The 21,917-nt window shown below is 42.3% G+C and overlaps 3 protein-coding genes across 3 annotated transcripts; 1 reads left to right on the top strand and 2 right to left on the bottom strand.

The window, feature by feature from the left end:
• The first annotated feature begins 4,329 nt into the window (after nucleotides 1-4,329).
• Nucleotides 4,330-9,905, top strand: LOC115670716 (probable plastid-lipid-associated protein 12, chloroplastic). Its single transcript, XM_030592051.2, has 11 exons — nucleotides 4,330-4,651; nucleotides 4,787-4,840; nucleotides 5,064-5,138; nucleotides 5,559-5,678; nucleotides 6,259-6,450; nucleotides 6,589-6,672; nucleotides 6,788-6,880; nucleotides 7,568-7,621; nucleotides 7,699-7,778; nucleotides 9,499-9,606; nucleotides 9,707-9,905. The coding sequence occupies exons 1-11, from the start codon at nucleotides 4,349-4,351 to the stop codon at nucleotides 9,786-9,788; spliced, it is 1,245 nt and encodes a 414-aa protein (XP_030447911.1). The 5' UTR covers nucleotides 4,330-4,348; the 3' UTR covers nucleotides 9,789-9,905.
• Nucleotides 9,906-12,097: 2,192 nt separating this feature from the next.
• On the bottom strand, nucleotides 12,098-14,310 carry LOC115670715 (uncharacterized). The gene has a single exon (XM_030592050.2). The coding sequence runs from the start codon at nucleotides 13,940-13,942 to the stop codon at nucleotides 12,431-12,433; it is 1,512 nt and encodes a 503-aa protein (XP_030447910.1). The 5' UTR covers nucleotides 13,943-14,310; the 3' UTR covers nucleotides 12,098-12,430.
• A 3,846-nt stretch (nucleotides 14,311-18,156) lies between these two features.
• On the bottom strand, nucleotides 18,157-21,182 carry LOC115670596 (G-type lectin S-receptor-like serine/threonine-protein kinase LECRK3). Its single transcript, XM_030591899.2, has one exon. It carries the CDS (start codon nucleotides 21,039-21,041, stop codon nucleotides 18,576-18,578), a length of 2,466 nt encoding a protein of 821 aa, XP_030447759.1. The 5' UTR covers nucleotides 21,042-21,182; the 3' UTR covers nucleotides 18,157-18,575.
• Between the last annotated feature and the right edge of the window lie 735 nt (nucleotides 21,183-21,917).

Raw genomic sequence — 21,917 nt, 5'->3', positions numbered from 1 at the left:
CCTTATGGAATTCACGAATACAATCTGCAACTTTTCGATTAGAACAAGGAAGGATATTCAGATATTTCTTTGCGGGGATCGGAAGTCCACGTTTCTCGTTGCGATGACGACATTGAAACATATGTTTTGGCTCACTCCTGAACAGCTTGCGAGACATATCTATCAGCCTCTTAAAGAATTGTTAATGTTCTTTAAGGTGAGTTAAACTATAGTTTTACTCACGAAGATGACATTTTTTTGGCAGTAGTTTTTGTCCTCGGGAGGAAATTGGCCCGAAGACGACATTTTTCTTCGGCAGGACTAGATAATTGCATCAGTCCAACTGGAACTGGTTGCTCTAGTGCCATATCGGGTCTGGCAAGGAAGCGGATCGTTCAACTTGAGACTTTTGGGTGAGGCCATAGTGGCTTATTCCACGTTGGTATTGAGTAGCGGAAGTAAAGATAAAACCGAAGCTCCAATTAGTATTTCTCTATCTGCACTCTACATCGATCCACGCAGTCATCCCCTAGCAGTGCCGAAATGAACTGGAAGGGATAATCATAATGTTGTCGGCTTATTTCATATTGTTATTATATGATATTGCATGTGTTGGCGCGGCATTATATTCTTTAGGAAAGTCAAAACATTTTGTTAAGAGCCCGCGCTGTTTATAGGGCGGGTTTGTATGTATCCACAGCATGGTGTTAGCGATTGAATTGAAGGATGTCGAATTTTCTCATCCTCTTCCGTTCTTTTTTCGCACGGGATGGCTTTTAAGAGACCAAATTAACCTCCGTAGTTTGATCGATGAATGAGATCAATCGTGGACCTGACAGCAAGTTGAATTCCCTTTGCTTTGCATTTCCCTCATCAAGGGGGTGGTGACAGGATAATTTTCCATGTTTTTTTTTATCAGTTTGGATAAATGTTATTAATTCGTTCATTAGATGATATTTGGGTTCATTGCGATGCTGTGAAGAACATGTGTTTTTCTCTTTTCTTGGCCCAATTATTAAAGTTTATTTGATTTTGATGGTTTATCCCATCGATCTTGTTAGCTAGAATTTTCCTATACATAACAAGTGAGTTGTGAGCGCGTAAATCTACATTTTCTAGTTTCTCGACAATATGGGTAAGCGGTTCTAAGTTCTGTACAGGTTCCACCTGGAACGTAAAACTTATATGTTGGAATAGGTTTCCTATTTTTTGGAATGTGGAACCTATTCTGCATACCTTAGAACCTACCGGTTCCGGGGTCTAGCCTGTAGTGAATCCCTTTAATGACGACCACTTGTTGTTACAATTCACTGACCACAACTTATATTTAGACACATGAAAAATATGAAACATTAATAAAGTAAACATCTCAATCATAAAATGAAATTTCAGATTAGTGGTTCCAGATTATATACTTATCATTTGACACCATAAAATACCGCAAGATCATGCGAAGACATAGACCAAGAAAAACAAAAAACTTGTTCCAAGCCTAAACACCTATTGAAAGGTTCCCTAATTTTTGGAACTTGGAACCTACTCTGTATACTATAAAACCTGGAACTTGACCGATTCCCGCCAGTCCGGTTTTCCAGTTTCAGGTTCTACCCTAAAACTATACTTGGCCCAACTTGACAATACCAAATTTAAACTTCCATCTTATTCAAATGCTCCAAAAATTGTTTCTTAAGGTGAAGGATTAGCGAATAATCAATTATGAGAATAGGACATAATAATAATTATTAATTCTAGTTTAGAAAAAAAGAAGGAGAATATGTGTACTGAAAGTCATAAAACTTATTACTAAGTGTAATTGAGTTCTAAAACTTGAAAAATGTGCAATTAAGTTATTTCGTTAACTTCGTCCAACTTGGTTAATAGAAAATGCCGATGTGGTTTTTTTTTCTCTATCATACGTGGAGATAACGTGACTAAAACGACGCTGTTTTGATCCAAATCTGATTTATAATACAAGTTTTATTTAAATTAAACTAAAAATAAGCTTAAAAAACAGAGTTAGCCCTCGTTGCCGCCACCGCACCATTGTCGGGAAGGGCCGGCGATGGTGACGGAATTGTTTGTGAGGGTCGTCGACCCCTTCTGCCGGTAATGGTGGGACAACGGTGCCGAGGAAAACAGAGATTAATCTTCGGATATGACGGTAGAAAGTATTATTTCGCAAATACATCTCAAGAACAATTTGTCGAACAGGTTGTGTGCACTTTCAACACAAGTCTAAGATTCGAAATCGATACAATTTTTTAATCCAACTATGAACAACAATCAAGCACCGCATTACCTCTTCAAGGTTTTCGGACGCAAAACAAAGAAGAACAGGGATGGTTTTGCGCTCTCTTGAGACCCGATGGCTAACGGCAACCACCAAAGGCAAGCGACATTCGACGGCGATGAGGAAAAAGGATCCAGAACTTAAATGTTCTCTGTTTTTTCTCAAGCGATTTTCTCTCTCTCTTAATAATGCACAAAATTAAGGGCAACTAATCATCCCAAAATTAAGGGCAATAAATTTCAAGCACTAATCAAATGCAGCGGTAGCAGCAAGAATGCACTAGTCAAGAGTAGCGGCAAAGTAAGCTTACCAATCAACTAATCATGTCAATGGACGGAGGCAACGTGCCGCCGGAGGTAGAGGAGAAGGAGGAAGAGGAGAGATAGAAGCAGGATGAGCAGGCAACGAAAAAGACGATAGTGCCAGTGAATGCGGAGGTGGCAATGAGGATGACAATGATGTCGACAAGGCATTTGACCTCGCCCTCTCTTCTAAGTCGTTCGGCTAGAGTCACGACTGCATGAACGTGAACATTTCGCCGTTTGTCTCTCTCTCCGACAACCTCTTCTTTAGAGGGAAGTTCGTGGCATTGAGCACTCCGACCCCGGCTCCACCAAGCCTTCGTCATTTTCCAGTAGCTAAGAGAGAGCGTCCGGTAGTGGTTGTCCAGAGGTGGTCATCAGATTTTGAGAGAGAGAGAGAGAGAGAGAGAGAGGTATCTCGAGTGAAATTTGAAATAAAGGAAGAAAGAGAGAGAGCTAGGGAGAAGACGTAAAAAGTAGAGAGACAACATAATTAACGAGGAGAAAGAGGATTGTTGCCATGCAAACCTGCAAGGTTTTTAATTTTTCATCATTTAATTTCCACACCATTTGCACATATGTCACTTTCTTTAATGGATTTGAATAGGATTATGTATGCCACGTATGCTGATGACGTGATGATCTGAAACTACTAAATATCATTTCACCGCTTACATGATAGTGGGTTTAGTATTATTCATTGTGGACTTACCGTGGAGAGATTGTATCAAATATGCAACTCTATGGTTGGACTTATGAGTAAAATTCACTAATTTTTCACATATCTAAATGGCTTGCTTAGACTATGATAAGGATCAAGCGGTCCAATGTAATTTATTCATTTTTACGCGGGTCTTATAAAGTTAACACGCGAGTTTGATAGATCAAAACACATCAACATGTTGAATTATGAGCTCTTTGTTTTCTTTTTGCCATCCATTGAACCTATGATCTTGAATATGTGTCAGTGATGCTTTTGATGTGATTTGTCTAACTCAAAATAGATCTCACGAATCATATTATTGATGAACTCAAAGGACATGGCGTATTCGCACCTTGCATGAGAAAAAATACAAGTCATTTTCATTTCGACTCGCTATGGGCATACTTTACTAAAAAAAAATTTGGAGACTATTTAAAGTTTGTAATTGATTTCACCAATTAACATGATTAAATATTCAAGTGCAAACACTAAGAGATTGAAATGGAAACCCCAATTCAAAAAAAAGAAGATAAGTGCATTACAAGTATTAAAACTAGTTATGAAAGTGCAATTGAGTCCTAAAATAATCAAAAAGTGTAATAAAGTCCTAAAATTTATTAAGAAAATGTAATCAAGTCCTAAAACTTGTTACCAACATAAAATCGAGTCCTAAAATTTTCAAAAATTACAATAAACGGAAGGGCTCGTTTGGATTAATTTGATAAGTTTAGAACTCAACTGCACTTTTTAAAAGTTTTAAAATTTAATTTTACCCACAATAGATTTTAAAATTTAAATGTAATTTTTGAAAATTTTAGAATTCAATTTAAAAAATGGAAGCCGCTAAAAAATTGTCTTTAGATATTATTTCTCCTCCGGAACCAATCGGGACTCTCTTTGCATTGGCTAGTGGGCCCGATTCACTTGGAAATCACTGCTTCTGGTCTCGATTACTCAACATATCAACACCAAATCTCAACACCCACGTGTCCGGTAGACCGAAGGCCACGTGGCACTACTCTGCTCGAGCCTTCTCTGTCCCCCTCCATGGTTCCAGCGTATCCGCCAACACGCATGCGAGCCTCGCAAAATTTCCCTCCATCGTCTTCTCCGATGGCGTCCCACTTCCACGGGCTTCAGTTCAACACGGCGGCGCCGTCTCCCGCGCTTCTGGCTCCGCAAACTCTCGACCGCCGCTCTCCGAAGTCCGTCAGGTGCCGCCGGAGCCGAGGTCGCGACGGCTCCGTCGCTTGCCGCTCCTCTCTCGTCGGCGAACAGCAGGAGGCCTCTCCGTTCACCGACCCGGAGGCGCAGCTCATCGAAGCTCTCATCGGCATCCAAGGCCGTGGTCGCTCTGCCACTCCTCGGCAGCTCCAGGTGATCCGCGAGTCCGGCGATTTTTGCCACCTTCCCTTGACGACGTCGCGTTAGGCTCGTGTTCGCGTGGCTTGATTCAAGGTTAATGTGACTCTTTTCGTTTTTGATGGGTTTTGCTCTTTCGGATTTTTGCAGGACGTCGAGCGAGCAGTTGCAGTTCTGGAGACTTTGGCAGGAGTGCCAGATCCGGTACATGCTTATTTTCACTTCGTTATTCTGTTTGCGCTAATTGTTATCGGCAATGGCGAACTAGTCCACTGTCGAAGAAACTTTTGGTCGGAAGCTCGAATGTAGTCCTTTTAACACTAAGAATGTTCATTGTCCTAGCTAGGAGGATAACTATGTTTGCTTTACCGGTTTCTTAGACGATTATGCCTGTTTGGTATGTTGATACGGCGGTAGTTATTTGCAGACAAGCTCTGATCTAATTGAGGGTCGCTGGCAATTGATGTTTACAACTCGACCTGGAACAGCATCGCCAATTCAGGTAGTGTTCGAGCTTGGTTTTAACGTAGGATGACATGATGGCTTGAACTGCCTCCATTCGCAATAGAGGCACCACGACAGCATGGTGTATTAGATGCCCTCTGTGATCTGCTTGGATAAGTTGAACAGTTATGAAGAAGTGATATCTTTTTTGATGTTGCTTGTTTCCACTTCCAAAATAATTTCGACTGATTTGTCCTAATTTAGATGCATGTCTTCTTCTTTTTTTCACATATATCTAGATGTGTTGATAATCTGTATTCGTACAGATTATAATTATACTTAAATTGGCAAAACACATGAGATGCAGAAGATCAGACCTTTATGCAATTGGTCCGCCTGCCAATTTCATGGTCCAATTTTAAGCGTTCAAGATTTTGGATGATGTCAAGAGACTAACAGCACACCAAATCATCTGCAGAGAACATTTGTTGGCGTTGACGTGTTTACCGTGTTCCAAGAGATATATCTTAGATCAAATGATCCACGTGTATCCAATATCGTAGTATTCTCTGAAGCCATTGGCGAGTTGAAAGTAGAGGTACGACCTCTTTCCTTTTCACGACTATGAACATAGATTTTGATTGATGACTAACGAATGAAAATCCATCTTGACATTGTTGTGGCATGTAAACTACATAATAGTATAATTTCCAAAAAAAAAACTACATAATAATATTCTCATTCTCGTTTGTGCATCTGCTTCATGGTTTTCTGCAGCTTATCAACTAATTGAGTTGAGAATGAAACCAATTTTGATTTCCTTGCCAAATTTGTGAGCTTTACGTGCAAGGGAAACTTTGAGCAATTTTCCTGCTGTTGAAATTATGTGTCCATGTGATGTTCTTTTTCTTGAACTTCCCGCATGTTGTGACTGGCCATTTTTTCCCTTCGCATTGGAATTGATTCTGTCTGTCATTGTGGGTCATATGTGGTATGGACATATTTTTGGATGGCTTGTGCAAGTGCAGCTTCATATACTTTACAGCTACATAGCTATATGTTGTTTTCTATCCTTCCCACCATTTACCAAGCGATGTAGTGCTACATGGAAAGTGTCATATTTTTTCCTCTCATATTACTTGACTGACCTTACTTATCAATTGACCATTTACCTGCAGGCAGCTGCATCAATCAGTGATGGAATAAAGATCCTTTTTCGGTTTGACAGGGCGGCTTTTTCCTTTAAATTTCTACCATTCAAGGTTCCATATCCAGTGCCATTTAGGCTTCTTGGAGATGAAGCAAAAGGATGGTTAGACACTACATATTTGTCTCAATCTGGAAACCTCTGCATCTCAAGAGGAAATAAGGTGAATGAGATATTAAGGTCCAGATTTCGTTATTCGCCTGCCTTCTTTATTAGCCAGATGAGAATTTAGGATTTGATTGGCAAAAGCCACCATAAAAATGTTCGGCTAAGGGTATGCCTTTATCTGGTTGTAGTGCAGGGAACCACCTTCGTGCTGCAAAAGCTGACTGAACCTAGGCAATTGTTACTATCAGCTATTTCCACTGGAAAAGGAATCGAGAAGGTAAACTTAATTGTTTAATTACCAAGAGAATCCAATTACCCTAGAGTTTGATTGAGGAGGTGCCCAAAATGTTAACTGAATTAATGCTGATTCTTTCATGATTTTAATGTTGTAGGCAATTGATGAGATAACATCTTCAAGCAAGAGCAAAGCCGACAGCGAGCTTGAACTTGTAGAAGGAGAATGGAATATGATCTGGAGTTCACAGGTAGCCTCATGGGAATGACTGCTTTTTATTTTGCTCGTAGTTTCAATATATGGTCATAAAGTATCAAGACATTGGATCCAGGGTACTAAAGAAAAGAAGCTAGGAAAAACTTTTGAAGAATGCTAATTTACTAGTGCAATAACTAAAGGAGCTAATTTTTCTAATTCCATGTTATCTACTAATGCCATTGAAAGGACCCAGAGAATCGAAGCAAGTGTTGTTGGAAGTCTCGTGTGCTATTCCATGGCCACGTCCTTTTAGAAATTTGCCCATCTGTATGCGAGTGTTGGAGCTGACAATTCTTAGAAATCCTAAAGACCCAAAGGGAGCAGAAACTAGAGTCAATGCCCTACAACTCCATTATCGTGTTTACTTTTATTGACTTTCATCGGGCTGAATAGATTGGCACTTGGGCGTTTTGGCTATCATGCTAATCCAACGGAATGAACGAGGTGCAAGTATTGCAGCATTTTTTTTCCAGTTGGTCCTAGAATTTTCTATGTTAACATGATGCCACAACCATTCCAACACAATTATCCCGCCATACCAAATTCAACAGTGTCAAAAACATTCCGACACAACTTTTGTTGTACAAAATACAGCAGTGTAATTTAAACAAACGGTGACATATCCTTGGTGCATCTCATTGCTTCTTACATAGCCTAAACTGTGTCTTGTGCGGTGCAGATGGAGACGGACAGTTGGATAGAGAATGCAGCCAATGGCCTTATGGGTGCCCAGGTAGGTTTAAGTAAGATGCCCCTTTCATAAAGTTATCGCGAGTCCACCCCTTCTAAAGTTTGTCACGCTCCTTGTAGATTGTCAAAAGGAGTGGACAACTGAAATTTGTGGTGAACATCTTGCCTGGTCTGAGATTCTCCGTGAATGGCTCATTTGTGTAAGTATCTTGCTTTCCTTTCTCTTTTGCTGTGGGGTAGGATATACGCTGTGGCACTTAGTTTTCCGGTTCTTAGTAGTGAACATTACGCTGAAGGCAAGGTCAAAGATATATGCACCTAGAGAGAATGCGATTCCTATCGGACAGTATGAAGCACCATCTGTTATATGTGCATATATGGATCACAAGACAAATTGGAATTACAAAAATATTCAACACTCTTGTACACTTGCGCATGCGCATGCGCATGCGCATGCGCATGCACATTCACGCATGCATGTGAGCAGGTGCACTTTGGATGCCCAGGTGATTAATAATGCCACAACCAATCCACTTACGAATTTGGAGTAAGAGGACCACTAAAATTATATTCGTGAAGGACTCGTGCTTGAAAGTGGAGTAACTAAAATAATAACCCAAAATGATTGAGAGTATGAAGCATCCAATCTTTCAAAATGCAAGGATATCCAACAAAATTTATTTAGTTTGATGGTATGGGTTCTGTTTGTTTCACGGAAAATGAATGATTTGGAAAATATTTTCTTAAAAATGATTGTTAAGCGAAAAGACCACAAAAAAATCACAAAATATACCCACTGTGACACATTTATTTTGAACTCTTTTTTGTAACATCAAAAACTCCAAACTATACTCACTGTGGCACATTACCCTAAATTTTTCTTGTGATATAAAAAACCAAAAATTGTACCTATCCATTACCTTCCATCAAGGTTCTGTTAAATGATTTTTCAGCTAAAATAATGTCGATTTGATTTCACTTAAGTCACGTGGATGTCATGTCAACACTATTAGGTTTCTAGCGTCCATGTAAGCAAATTTCTAACAGTTCTTATTGACAGAACTTGACGGATGGTGAATTTGTCACATGGGTACAAGTTTGAGATTTTTTTTGTCACAAGAAAAAAAATTTAGAGTAAATGTGCTACATTAGGCATAGTTTAGGGTTTTTCTTGGCTTTTGCCCCTTACAAAAATGAATTAACGAAAAATATTTTCATCATCCACGAATGTTTAGACATGAATTGTTGTCAATAACAAAGACATTTTTCATTGGCTAATTATTTAAGCAAAATAAGTGATCATTTTAATAAAAACATATTCCAAGTCGTTCATTTTCCACAAAACAAACGATATTTTGTTGAAAACTTCATGATAAAGAAAATATTTTTCATGGATATCATTTTCAAGGAAAATGGTTAGTTTTCATTTGTTTGGTGTTTCAGGAAAAGTAATTTCCTTCTTATAAAAAAAAGAAGTCGTTTTCCATCAATCTTAACTTATTGTTTTTAGTCCATGAAAAACGATTTTCGTAAATCGATTAGTTTTCCATCATTTAAACAACAAAAAGTCGAAAAACAATTTTTCGAAAATAGTTTTCTAGGTCCTAATTCAGGAAACTTTTTCCCGATCTCGAGCCTAGCTGATTCTCCACCAAGCTCAGCTGAAAATCCTTGGACTCGAGAAAATGGTGAATGAGTCAAACTCGAAGCCAAAGGGTGGGTTATAGACATGGTATGCATCACGATACGGGCGACCTGAGCTGGCAGCTGGATGTCTCGTCGTCCATCGTGACATCACATGCATTCTTCCTTCACATACGAAATGCTCATTTCACAAATTCATGCGCACATTTCTTGGAACATAACTGCGGTTTAGGCAAATTTGAAGGCGAAGTTTCACCGCATCTCATCCCTTCGCAGGAAATCCGGCACCAATGCATATGATGTCACGATGGACGATGCCGCCATCATCGGAGGCCCCTTTGGATATCCTGTGGAAATGGAGAGCAAGTTTAAGCTGGAGCTTCTGTAAGATTAGCTGTCCCCTATGACTTCTAAACGACTTAACAGTTTAACACCCCCAGAATTTGATCCTATCACGCACGCATACCTCAATTTTCTCTCGCAGATATACGGATGACAAAATCAGGATCACTCGGGGTTACAACAACATAGTTTTTGTGCACCTTCGTGTGGATGGAACAAAGTAAATATGCTACTATGTGCTTCCCAGACATTGCACGACACAAACCAATGTATGTCTACCAGATTTACAATCACGCCGGCTAAATGTAAACACTTGATTTAATACTATTTTATTTCTCTTCCATTTCATGCTTGCTGGCTGGTCCATCCGCTCCATGAATGGCAGATCGTCCATGTCTCAACACAAGGCACCATTTGTAAATCACGCATCGAGAACAATTAGCAACCAAGAATCAAAATGGCGAGTCCTTCCTGCAAAACCTTTAGGAAAGAGCCAACAAACTATGAATAAGCAAGAAAAAAATATTGCTCTGATGAGAGAACGGCTGACAAAGATTAAAAGCTTTCGGCCAATTAAACTCTGCAAACGTACTACACCATGCTTGGAATCGTTTTAAACTGGTAAAATAAAGACTCTGTAAGACCTCTTGTTGCATCATATTCACACACAAATATGTCATTCATTTCTTGCCTTTGCGAAATAACACCAGTAGATCTTTATAAGCAACAGAAACTGATTCATAGAAATCCATGTTACAGGGCAAAAGAATATCAATGGAAGCAGAAAGTGATAATGTTATCTCATGGGATAAGAACACTAGGAGTGCCATGACTTTCGTACGGCGCTCACTTGAGTGTCATAACTTTTTTTTCGCTCACTTGAGTACCACAAATTTGAAAAATTGATCACTTGAGTGCCATCGGAGATTTGTTTCGCCAGAAAATCCGACGTGGACGCTGATTGTCCTATGTGGCTTCGCCAAAGCTGACGTGGATAATTTTTTAATAATTTTTTGAATTTTTTGTTATTTTTTCCAATATCGGCGAGGGTCACCGGCGACCCTCGTTGGCTGTGAAGGCCTCGCCCAATCCGCCTTGCCCTTGGCCGCGAAGGCCGTTGCCAGATCTGGGCGGCTGCGGGCGAGGTGGCCTTGCCAGATTTGGCGAGAGCCTTCGCCGCCTCACCCACGACCGGCGACGCCACGATGGCCTCGCCTAGGGCTTTCGCAACCGCGGGCGAGGCAACCTCGCTAGATCTAGCGAGAGCCTTTGCCGCCTCGCTCGCGGTTGGCGAGGCCGCGATGGCCTCGCCAAGGGCCTTCATGGCCATACCGGCTGATGGCGAGGCAGCTCCCGCCCAGTTTGGCCAAGGGCGAGGCCTTTAGTGACCATCGCCAACCTTGAAAAAAAAAGAAGGAAAAAAAAGAAAGAAAAAAAAAAGATAAAGAAAAAACATTCAAAAAATAAAATAAAATAACATTAAAAAAATCCACATCGAATGAAAAATTAATTAAAAAATTCACATAAGATGATTTGCTGGAAATGACACTCAAATGATCCATTTTACTTTAATATAACACTCAAGTGAGCGAAAAAAAAGTTATGGCACTCCTAATGTTCTTATCCCGTTATCTCATTGACTCAATTGTCGGTTAGTCTGCCTATCCAACTCAAGATAGGTCCGATTGCTACAATCGCTCCGAGCCGTCCGTAAGACGAACTAAAGTTAACTTTTAAACAACTGACAACAACTTCATTTGGTAGCATCGAGACAAAAAGACGTGAAATGAAGCTCTGGTGTTGCATGGACCAACAGCAAAAGAGAGGAACAGAGTTTGTGTCTTGATAAAAATTCTCACACATTCATCCCATTTCAGAAAAAGCCAACTGCCCAAGAGAACCCACGAACATGACAATACTACAACTGTCTTTCCCAAGTCTTGCTAATCTCCACGAGTCAAATGACAGAGAGAGAGAGAGAATCTTTCCTGCCCACCTTCAATCAGATACTTGCCTCGATGTGTAAAGGATCAGCCAGAGGTGCTGAACATCATCATATCATCATGGGTCCCCGACATTAGGCTCAATAAAACCTTCACCAAGAATCCTTTATGGTATAGATACCGGTAAATTTGTACATATACAGCACACTTGGGCAACACTCCATCTCCGAATGTCAGTATAATCAAGAAAATTACAATTTTTTTTAACGGGGAAAGGATAAACGTCACCATACATATAAGGTCGCTGATCTTGCTACCACGATACTGAATGTTCCAGGAAAAGAAGACGAAAAAAAATCCAGCAAGGCTTCTCCTCAAAAGAGAACTACACAGTAGTACAGTTAGCTTCTAATCCAATCAATGCAATCATATGGCAACTGAAACAAACATCCAGACCACAGAGGCCTTGAAGGAGTGGTCCTCTCTCCTGTATTCACATTACCTTACAGTCTAATTTCAGAGATGTAAATGCATAATATATCAATAAGTAATGCAGTCCAAGAAAATGTGGTTTTCATGACATCAGAAGAGAAACATAAATCTACTCGCGCTCAATCTCAATGCTTTCCAGACATAAAAGTAAGAATCCACAAGATCACAATACTTTAGCATAAAGAAGAGAGTGAAGTAAACCAACGACGGTTATTATCTGAAGAGAGCAGAGTAATGGCTAAGTTTGGAAGCCCATTGACCATGTTTTCACTCTCAGCTAACAAGCAACGTCTATTAATTGCCAGAATCGGAATTATTTATGGAGCACTGAGAAAGAAGCATGACAATCAACGAATTATGGCATGAGCTAACATGCCTTTCACCAATATCCAACCTTGGAGGAGGCTTGAGATAGATGAAAGCTAGCAAAATTATTGACCATCGCCAATGCTCTTCTCCAAAGGCACATTTGCATCGTCCTTCTGTTCGCACTCATCCTGTTTAGCATCCGCTTCATGCGAAACCTCGTCCTCTGCAACTTTCGTCCCCTCATCACCCTCGGATTTTACTCTTCCCAGGATGACCCCATCACGTTGTTCCTCATATCTTGACTCATCTTCTTTTAGAATTGCCTCGTTTGAAGTAAACTCTTCCATAGCAACCTCCGGAATAGCTTTATTTCCTAGTATTGAATCATATTTCTCCTCTTTGGCATCACCATTGAACTGAACATCCCTTCCATCTATATAACCATCCACACAATCCATGTCCTCTCCTTTGCACACACCACCCAGAACATGAACATTGCATTCTTCCTCACTCTCATTTTCAGACTCATTCTCCACTACCTCCTCGTTCGCATGCTTGTCCACATGGTTCTGCCTCTCCAGGAAATTCAACCTCCTCCTCAAGTCCTCCATTTCCCTCTCCATCAAGAAGAGCCTTTCTCGCAAAGCTAGATTCTCTTCCTCGAGTTGCGCAATGTGGGTATCTTGATCATCCACCCTATTCACTAGTAAATTGTTATAATCAGACCCGTAATTGGGGTAAACCATCTCAAACCGATTCATTTCATGATCCAGTCTGCTCATCACGCTATCCTTCTCCTCTTCTACGTCGCTCTCGCTAGACCCATTATTTTCCTCCTCATTCTCATCCTCCTCCTCCTCGTTGTCCCTGTTCTCTACCTCATTCCGTAGCCTAATGAGACCCTTCATGGACCCATACCCGTCCACACCCCACTCCTCCTTTGCCATATCAACCAACACCTCTCTAGAGGGAGAAAATATCGGCGTCGGTAGCACCGCCGGCGTGACCGGACACGGGGACACCATCGAGGCAATGCCGCCCGACTTCTTCGCTCTTATGATAAACGAAGTCGTGTTCCTGGGCGCATAGGGCGCAAACCGATTATTGAACTTCTTCTTGGGGTAATATTTTCTAGACTTCAGGCGATTCTGGAACTGCAAATCGCTGAGAGCAGGGGGCTGGTAGCCCTTGCCACCGGCACCACCGCTCATCCCGGCATTAGGGATCACCATTGTGACCTTCCTCGGGTCATTCCGCTTATCATTGGGCTTCTTGCCCTTCCAATTGCTTCTACCGGGCAACGGCATCAGCGGCTGCTTCAAAGGCCCGAAACCCGGGTTCATCGAGCCGAGAAACTGCACATTAGGGTCAAGCGAAGGCTTCTGCTGCTTCTGCTTCTGAGGCCACATCTTGTAACTCCTGTTCAAACTGGGCACCTGAGATTGACCCAACATCTGGGACTGCCCAATCAGCTGGGGCTGCTGATTCAGGACCTGGGGCTGGCCAATCAGCTGGGGCTGGCTCATCAATTGAGGGGGCTGGTTCAAGATCACCTGCGGAGGAGGCGGGTTCATCATCGGGCTCTGACTCATCATCATCGGCGCCTGATTCATCAAGTGAGGCTGATCCTTCATCCTCCGATTCAAGGAAAAAAAAACTCCCTCTTTACCGACCCCTGACGGCGAACCTGTCCCGCAAAAGATCGTATCTTTCCGGAACACCGAAGGAGGGATCGCAAAGCAAGCAAGAACCCAACAAATCTTCCGCTCCGATTCAAGAAAAAACGCAAGACAAAATCCGGCAAGCAGTTCTTGAACGTCCGAATCCTAAAGAGAGAGACGACGATTCAACGAATTCAATGTCCGCGTGCGATCTCAGGAGTTCGAATGATCTGCGGCAGATTTATTTTGAACGAATATTTTGAGAGGTTGTCGGGACGACGACGATGCCTCTATAGAATACGTAGCGCAGGAGATGCGTGCGGGGGCGGTACGACCGACCGACGCACGCTGTTGTTTTATCGCGAGGAAGGGAACAAACGGACGGCCCGGATGGTTTCCTGGAAGGATCGAGGGGCTGATTCGGCAGGCATCCCTCTTAGACCCGTTTCCTCTTCTGGGAAAAAAAAAGGAAAAGAGAGGAAAAGGAAAAGTTGTAATTTAATTGGGTCCCGTCTTAGAATTTCCAAACGAATAAAAAATATATTAATTTTGGGCTTCGAAAATTGGCGAAAAACTTGTATTAGTTCTTCCTTTTTTTGGTAATTTTTATGATTTTGTTGCTACCAAGAGTAGGGAAGGCCGGATCTGTGACAGGCCCAAGACCATCTTCAGAACAACCGAGACATTACAAAGCCCACGCAGATTTCAGCCTACAACACAACTACAAGTTTGACTGCACTTATACCAAATGGGCTCCAAATTGAATGTCGACTTTACTTATCTTTTCTCCTATTTAAATCCTTTTGTTTTCGGTGGGAAAATTACTAAAACAGTACTAAACCTATTATAATTATGCCAATTAAGTCATAAACATTTTGCATTTATGCCAATTCAATCCATCCAACCAATTTTGCGGCTGACGTGACAATTTTTAATATTTTCGAATAATTCATTTCTTTTCTTTCCCTTTCTTTTTTCATACCTTTGTAAGGACCTAGGGGGCTACCACTGTGTAATATTATTCCCTTTGGGCCCACTAGCCCTCACGGCTTTAAAACGCTTTATACATAGTAGAGAATCCCAAGGCTTATCAACCAACCCAGGACTCCCTCCTTGGCGATGTGGGACAAGAGACATGCACTTAGCCTCGCCTCGCGCACGTCCAGGGTAGAGGCGCAGCCTCCCCCACCATCCCTCATCCTACGCTCGCCGCTTAGGGTCTGGTCGTCACAACCTTCATCTCTGACGACCAGCCAGAGGCGGGGGTCGGCTTTGCCATGACTGGGCGAGGCTCAAACTCGCCCCCAGAAGGCAAGGCCGACCTCGCTAGTTGCCGGCAAGGACGAGTCGTGCCAGGTCGGCCCTGGGGAGGCTTGACCTCGCTGTTGCTGGAGGTTGAAGATTAAGACAAGAAAAAAAAAGAATAAATAAATAAATCAAAAATATTAAAAAAATTGTCACATCAGCGTTGGCCGCCTAGCCAGTATCTACGTCAACGCTGGCCTGCTAAAATTGGCCGAATGGACTAAATTGGCACAATACAAAATGTTTATAATTGAATTGACATAATTATAATATGTTTATGACTGTTTTGGTAATTTTCCTATTTTTGGTCAAAATGGAAGCCTTTTCATTTCTTTAAGTAGCATAAGATGAACAAGACAAGTGGGCTTCTTATACTAAGAGGTCCCATAGAGCTAAAGGAGGGTTATAAACCCAATACAAGGGAGATGCTTCTAAAATTTAAATTGTCAAGTAAAGTTTGTCATTCGAAATTTCTTTCCATGGATTGATTAGGTTTGAAAAAAGAGTTCATTTGCTGAAAGAGTTTGATCATAAGTGACGATGTAATTTTGAGAATATTTAGCATTTTACTTTTGCTCCTTTTTTGAATATTTTACTTCTAACCTGCGCGATTGCAGTTTGGTGTCTAGTTTGGTTTAAAATCCGTTATTCTATGCCAACATACCTTAATGTCTTCCTTTCCTTATAGACAAGTTTTCAAGCTTACGCATTATCAAGATTACCATGACCAAAAGCCAAAAACACCACCCTATCAATTGACACAGTCAGGTAGAGGAAGGGCATGTCGACGCCTCCTGGTGCAGCAATTCTCAAGCGGGTTCAATAGCTGAGGTCTGTAGAGACGCTCACGGGCTCCTCATGGCCGGCTTCGCCAAGAAAATCCTTGTTCCATATCGGCCTTGTAGCTAAAACCCTAGCGTTGAGGGAGGGCCTGTCGTTCTTGAGGGAGAAACGTAAACAGCGAAGTACATGTAGAGGGCGTACTTGTTCCTAGAACTTTATTTTTTTGCTAAAACCTGATTTGCTAGAACTTGTTCTTGACTTGCGGGCGTACTTGGAAAGTGATAGTTTGTCAACCATCCTCCAAGTCTTGGGCCATGGCGAGACAACATGGATAGCCCGGGCAATTCTTGAGGAATGTCGCCAGCTCATGGTCCATTTGCAAGGAGTGTCTTTAGCCCATTGCTACATTATCTATGGTCCTTGTTATGTTTTGAATTATGTTTTGATTTCGAACCTTCTTGGGGTTTAAGTTCCGGTTGTTAATGAGGTAATGCACTTTGGCGACAAAAACAAGTTATCAGAGTCAAGTTCAAAGTACCACAATTGCGGCCTGAATTTCCAATGAGTCATTGGATCATGGAGAAGGCCATCTCCACTGTTCTGAATATTTGATTATTGTGAAAAATTTCAAGAAAATAATGATCCGTCTTGCTAGTAGAGCATCATTCCTTCATCTTCAATCATTGTGTGCAAAGTAACGCGACCTCACCCAGTATCAATGTCGTTCATATTTGTTATCAGTCGACAGACTGGAACTAATTTTGCTTGATGTCCAAGGGAAGCCTTATCTTTCTTACATTATTTCATTAAACAGAGGTTTCACAAGCTGAATTGAAATTAGTCTACAGTGGTTCCAAACTCTGTATATTTTGATTTCTGGTTCCTTTACCTTGTGCAAGCTGGTGTCAAGGTGAATGCTGATCATACAGGTACAAAATCTATGCAGATAAGTGCGAGCTGGGAACTTCTCACTGTAACAACGCATTAAGCATCCCGTTCTTTTAAACCGTACAAGTCATTTTTCACCGTCATAGGTTGGATGTATGATACAGTGCTTGAGTCCCCTACCTCTTGTCATGACAAAGTGGGTACTGGGAATCATATTTCACGGGTGAAGAACAGCATAAGTGCCAAAACTTGTGTACGGTACTCACTTTAGTACCAAAAGTTTGTTTTGGATCATTTTAGTGCCCAAATTTTTAAAAAACGATCACTTAAATGCCAACTCTGGTGAATTTGGCCGGAAATCCGACGTGGCATTTTTTTATTAATTTCTGAAGCTGATGTGGCTCGCCGGAGGATTTAGTCAGCATGTACACATCAAAACGACGTAGTTTAGCATGTACACTTGAATTTTTCAAATATTTTTTCTGATTTTTTTTTCCTTCTTTTCTTTTTTTCTTCTCTTTCTTCTTCAACCTCCGGTCACCGCCGGTGACCGGAGGCCGATCACCGGCCGTGGCCAGCCACCTGGCCTCGCTCGGACGAGGCCACCGTCGCTCGCCACAGGCGAGGCCCGGCTGACCCTCACCTGGGCCAGGGAGGGCGAGCCCCTGCGAGGGTCGGCCTCGCCTTGCCTGGGCGAGGGCGAGCCTCGGCGAGGGCTCCCCTCGCCAGATCCGGCGAGGGCAAGCCCCGGCAAGGGCTCTCCTCGCCAGATCCGACGAGGCCGCCATGGCCTCGCCGGGGCTCGCCCGCCCTCTCCCCGGCGGGGGTCGGCCGGGCCTCACCTGTGGCGGGCGACGCCAGGCGGCTGGCCGTGGCCGGTGGCCGGCCTCCGGTCACCGCCGGTGACCGGAGGTAGAAGAAGAAGAAGAAAGAGAAGAAAAGAAGGAAAAAAAATCAGAAAACATATTTAAAAAATCTAAATGTACACATAGAAATGCCACGTACACTTATTTTTTTAAAAAAAAATCCAACTAAGATTAAAATTTTAATTATAAAAGCCACGTATTAATTTGGCCAGAATTTCTCGCCGTTGGCACTTAAGTGATCATTTTTCCCCCGATTTGGCATTTAAGTGAGTCGGCGAAAACTTTTGACATACACAAGTTTTGGCACTTCTAGTATTCTTCTCCTCATATTTCACTCATGACTGCTTTCATTAAATCACTCGTCCTTTGTCTAAAAAAAACTTAGTTTTAAGTATATCGTGAACAGAATTGTTGAGTATTGGGTAATTGAGGACATGAATGATCTTTTGTGGTAACTTAATACTCACTTGGCCTATAAATTGCATTGCTTGCCGATGCAAGTTCTATAGTTGAAAATTTTCACGCAAGACAAAATCCTCTAAGTTGCATCCCTCAGTACTACAGTCACTATCGAAATAGTTATTTTCTAATTGAAGGAGTACATATAAAAATAGTGTAGTAACTTACACTGGCTACCGCAGGTTCTCCTCCTTTGTAAGCTACCCACCAAGCTGCAAAAATGTATGTAGCGAAGATAACATGTTCACAACCAGCGCGAGAAGATTACTATTCATAGAACATATCGCTTATCACTTGAGCGCTGCTCAATTTGGGTGAAGGAAAGAAGAGATGCTGCTGTTCAAGGGGAATGGACATGGAGGGACAGGCACTTTCACTGCTCCTTCCAGCATCTGTGTCACCTTCTTCATCGTTGGCCTCAAGGAAGGGTCCTCTTGGATACACCAGAACGCGGTCATGACCAAATTCTTCAGCTTCGTCCTGTCACTCAGACCCTCCGGGTCACCTTCAACCAGAGCATCCAGCCTTCCGTGCATGAAGCAATCATAAGCCCAATCAGTCAAGAGCTCTCCCTCTCTTTCGCTGCTCACCTCGCTCCTCAAACAACTCCTGCAGCATATTATCTCCAGAAGCAACACCCCGTAGCTGTAGACGTCCACTTTCACGGTGATGGGCAAGTTCCTGAACCATTCAGGAGCGACATACCCTCTTGTTCCTCTTATATTCGTCTGAGTATGGCTCTGGTTCATCTTCAAAAGCTTGGCAAGTCCAAAATCGGAGATTCTCGCGTTGTGGTAGTCGTCGAGAAGTATGTTCTGTGGCTTTATGTCACAGTGGATGATTTGTGTAGTGCACTCTTCATGCAAGTATAGTAATCCCCCGGCAATTCCTGAAGCGATGTGGCATCTCTGGATCCAACTGGGTTTGGATTCACCTGAAAAGAGAAGGCTTGATAGTGTGCCATTGGTCAAGAACTCGTAAACGAGCAACCTTTCTTGCCCTTCATCACAGAAACCAAGTAATCTAACCAGATTCTTGTGATGGGTCTGGCCTATCACTTTGACTTCTGTTCTGAACTCCTCCTCCTTGTTTTGCATCACACTAGCTAGCTTCTTCACGGCAATTGCTGCATTGTTAGACATCACCCCTTTATAAACAATCCCGAAAGATCCCCGGCCTATCTCTTCCTTGAACCCATCCGTGGCTTGGAAAAGCTCTTGGTAAGTGAAATAGCGCAAATTCGATTCCACCTCGTTCTCTTTGGTGGATATTTTTCTGAGCTTCTTGCGGTAGACGAAGAAAAAACCCCAAATGATAGCACCAATGAGTAGAAAATTGACAAACACAGAAGTTCCGAATAGCATTGATCCGACCAAAATCATAATTTTATGATCGTGGTCTTTTATCTTTCCCTTTGGGATTGGAAATTGGGAATCGTTTGTAAGAGTTAAGTCACGCTTTGGGACTTTGATTAGTACCTTTCCGTTCAGACGGAAATCAACTCTTCCGTTGGAGAGTGGAAGCTTCTTCTTCCAGCAACGCGTGCCATCTCTATAACCGGCAACTGCACACATGCAGTCGTGCAAGCATGAGTTCCTGCATTCATCTTCGGAGAAAGGCTCCAGCAGGGCATAATCAGACAACGGCCAACCCGTATGCTCTAGCTCCACGAAAGTGTACAGATCCTCCATGGAACCTTGCTTCAGCTTCTTCTCATCTTCCTCACAACTCAGTGTGAAGTTAGGTCTGCAACTGCCATACTCATCATTGGGGTCAAGGAAAGTGTATTTGTCAGGGCAGCCACATTTTGGCCTTTTATTGTCACCCAGGGAACAAATACTGTTGTAGCCACAAACACCAGAGCCGCGTGAAGCAAGAACGGCAGTGCATATATTTTCAGGTACAGACCACAGAGAGCTCCAGCTTCCATTAGAATTAGAATTCTTGGGGTGTACGTATTGAGTCAAAACCCCATCAAAGTTCAGCGTAATTCTGTGGTAAAACTCTGAGGCTGAAGCAACTTTCACCTGCCAGAGGTAAACTTTATCGCCATTTTCTCTCAGCACAAATGGAGAACCCGAGTCGTCGAACACAACTTCTTTCCCCGGGCTCGACATGTTTGAATCTCGGGCACTTTTAGTGCTGTAATAAGGTTCGTTTGCATAACTGGAAGGCAGGTTTATGGTGTTGAGCGTGAGGTCTCCACTGTCCAGCATCCGAAGCTGGAATTTTCCTCTGGAAAAGTTCCCCTCTGATTGACGAGAGGAAAGGGACTTATTTTTTCCCAGCGTTTGTGAAGGAAGCAATGTGTCGTCAGGATCTTCAAAGCTTTCCCATAGTTTCTCCGAATTCGAACCGAGAATCAAAAAATTGCTCGTGTCGTTCATAGTAGCATGCGAGACTGTACCAACAATGTTCTCCGATATCCACAACCTTTCTCCTCGAGGATCAGTGAGAACCAGGCCAAGGTCGGAAGTGAGCTCTAGCTTCGAATTTTCAGGTGCAGGACGATTTCCATTTGCGAACCAGACGATTGTTCTTGAAGGTATCTTGTTATACCAAATGGAGAGCAAGAAGACCTCGCCATCGGTGTTGGGGTTCGCAGGTAACGGACGAAAGCCGAATGCAAAGTCCCCCGAAGGTGAAAGCCACGAAGAGCTGTCCTTTTTCGCGGTCAGAGAAGATCCGACGATTATGTCTCGGTCCGTTTGAGCTAGAGAAGAAATTAGGAGGTGAAAGAGCAAGAAACAAAGCATTGAAACGGGGGACATTTTTTCAATGGATGGAGCAACTAGGGACTTGTAAGCTGTGAAGGAAAATGTTTTACTCAAGAATGGAGTTGCCCGTGGCCGGTGAGGAGAAATGCAGGTGGTGGTTGAGTTTAAAGCAGTCGAGGTTGCCCCGAAAGCCTTTCATCGTCTTTAGTCTAAAGGCGTGTTGGACAACCCTTGTACCATTAGTTATGCACTATTGTGGGACTGGAAGTTCCTTTTGATTCCCCTCGTGAGCGTAAATTAGGGTCCCAATACGTTGGTTAGTCAAGAGGGCGTGGACTTTTAATTCCTTTTCGTACACAGTGCAAGTCTCTTTCCTGGTGAAGAAGACTCGCATTGTCGAGCTATTCTTATGCATCACAGCTGGTGAAGTTTGAGCGATGACTTGATTGACTGGCTGTTTGATGGAGATCGATTTTGAATGAAAATATGAATTGCAGAGAAATTTCCTATGAACAAGTCCAACGATGAGAATTCATGCAACTTGGAAAAGTCTTCGAAGAAGATGCGCTGTACGGGTTACTCGGTCACATCTTGACTCCAACAAGAATAGGGAAATGGCATGACCGTCCTTCTATTCAAAGGACAGTCTCAAACACAAATCTGATATCAAAATATATATCAACACTCTCTATCGAATGTTGATTCTAACAAATCTATTATCAAACAAAAACCCTTTCAAGATACTTACATTCCTAAGTTTCATCGACTTTAAAGGTGGTCGAAGATGAGCCAAAATTGTCGCTAAAACAGGAAATTTGCTACCATTCAAGACATGTGTGTAACTTCGAAAATGCATTTCAAGTAAACTGTAAGCCCGAATCAAGTTTTTTAAAATCTTACAGCTCCACAATACCCTAAAACTATTAATAC

This window comes from Syzygium oleosum, unplaced genomic scaffold (assembly GCF_021117445.2).
Source record: "Syzygium oleosum isolate NSW1041296 unplaced genomic scaffold, Sole_v2.1 Sole_v2.03, whole genome shotgun sequence".
Taxonomy (NCBI): domain Eukaryota; kingdom Viridiplantae; phylum Streptophyta; class Magnoliopsida; order Myrtales; family Myrtaceae; genus Syzygium; species Syzygium oleosum.
This window is presented reverse-complemented; position numbering and strand designations above follow the sequence as displayed.

What these genes read in the sequence shown, in the direction of transcription:
- LOC115670596 (XM_030591899.2), bottom strand. Translation starts at nt 21,041, where the DNA reads ATGTCCCCCGTTTCAATGCTTTGTTTCTTGCTCTTTCACCTCCTAATT.
- LOC115670715 (XM_030592050.2), bottom strand. Translation starts at nt 13,942, where the DNA reads ATGAAGGATCAGCCTCACTTGATGAATCAGGCGCCGATGATGATGAGT.
- LOC115670716 (XM_030592051.2), top strand. Translation starts at nt 4,349, where the DNA reads ATGCGAGCCTCGCAAAATTTCCCTCCATCGTCTTCTCCGATGGCGTCC. An exon ending in TGGCAGGAGTGCCAGATCCG is followed by an intron (nt 4,841 to 5,063) that starts GTACATGCTTAT and finishes AGTTATTTGCAG; the next exon opens with ACAAGCTCTGATCTAATTGA. An exon ending in AAGTTTAAGCTGGAGCTTCT is followed by an intron (nt 9,607 to 9,706) that starts GTAAGATTAGCT and finishes TTTCTCTCGCAG; the next exon opens with ATATACGGATGACAAAATCA.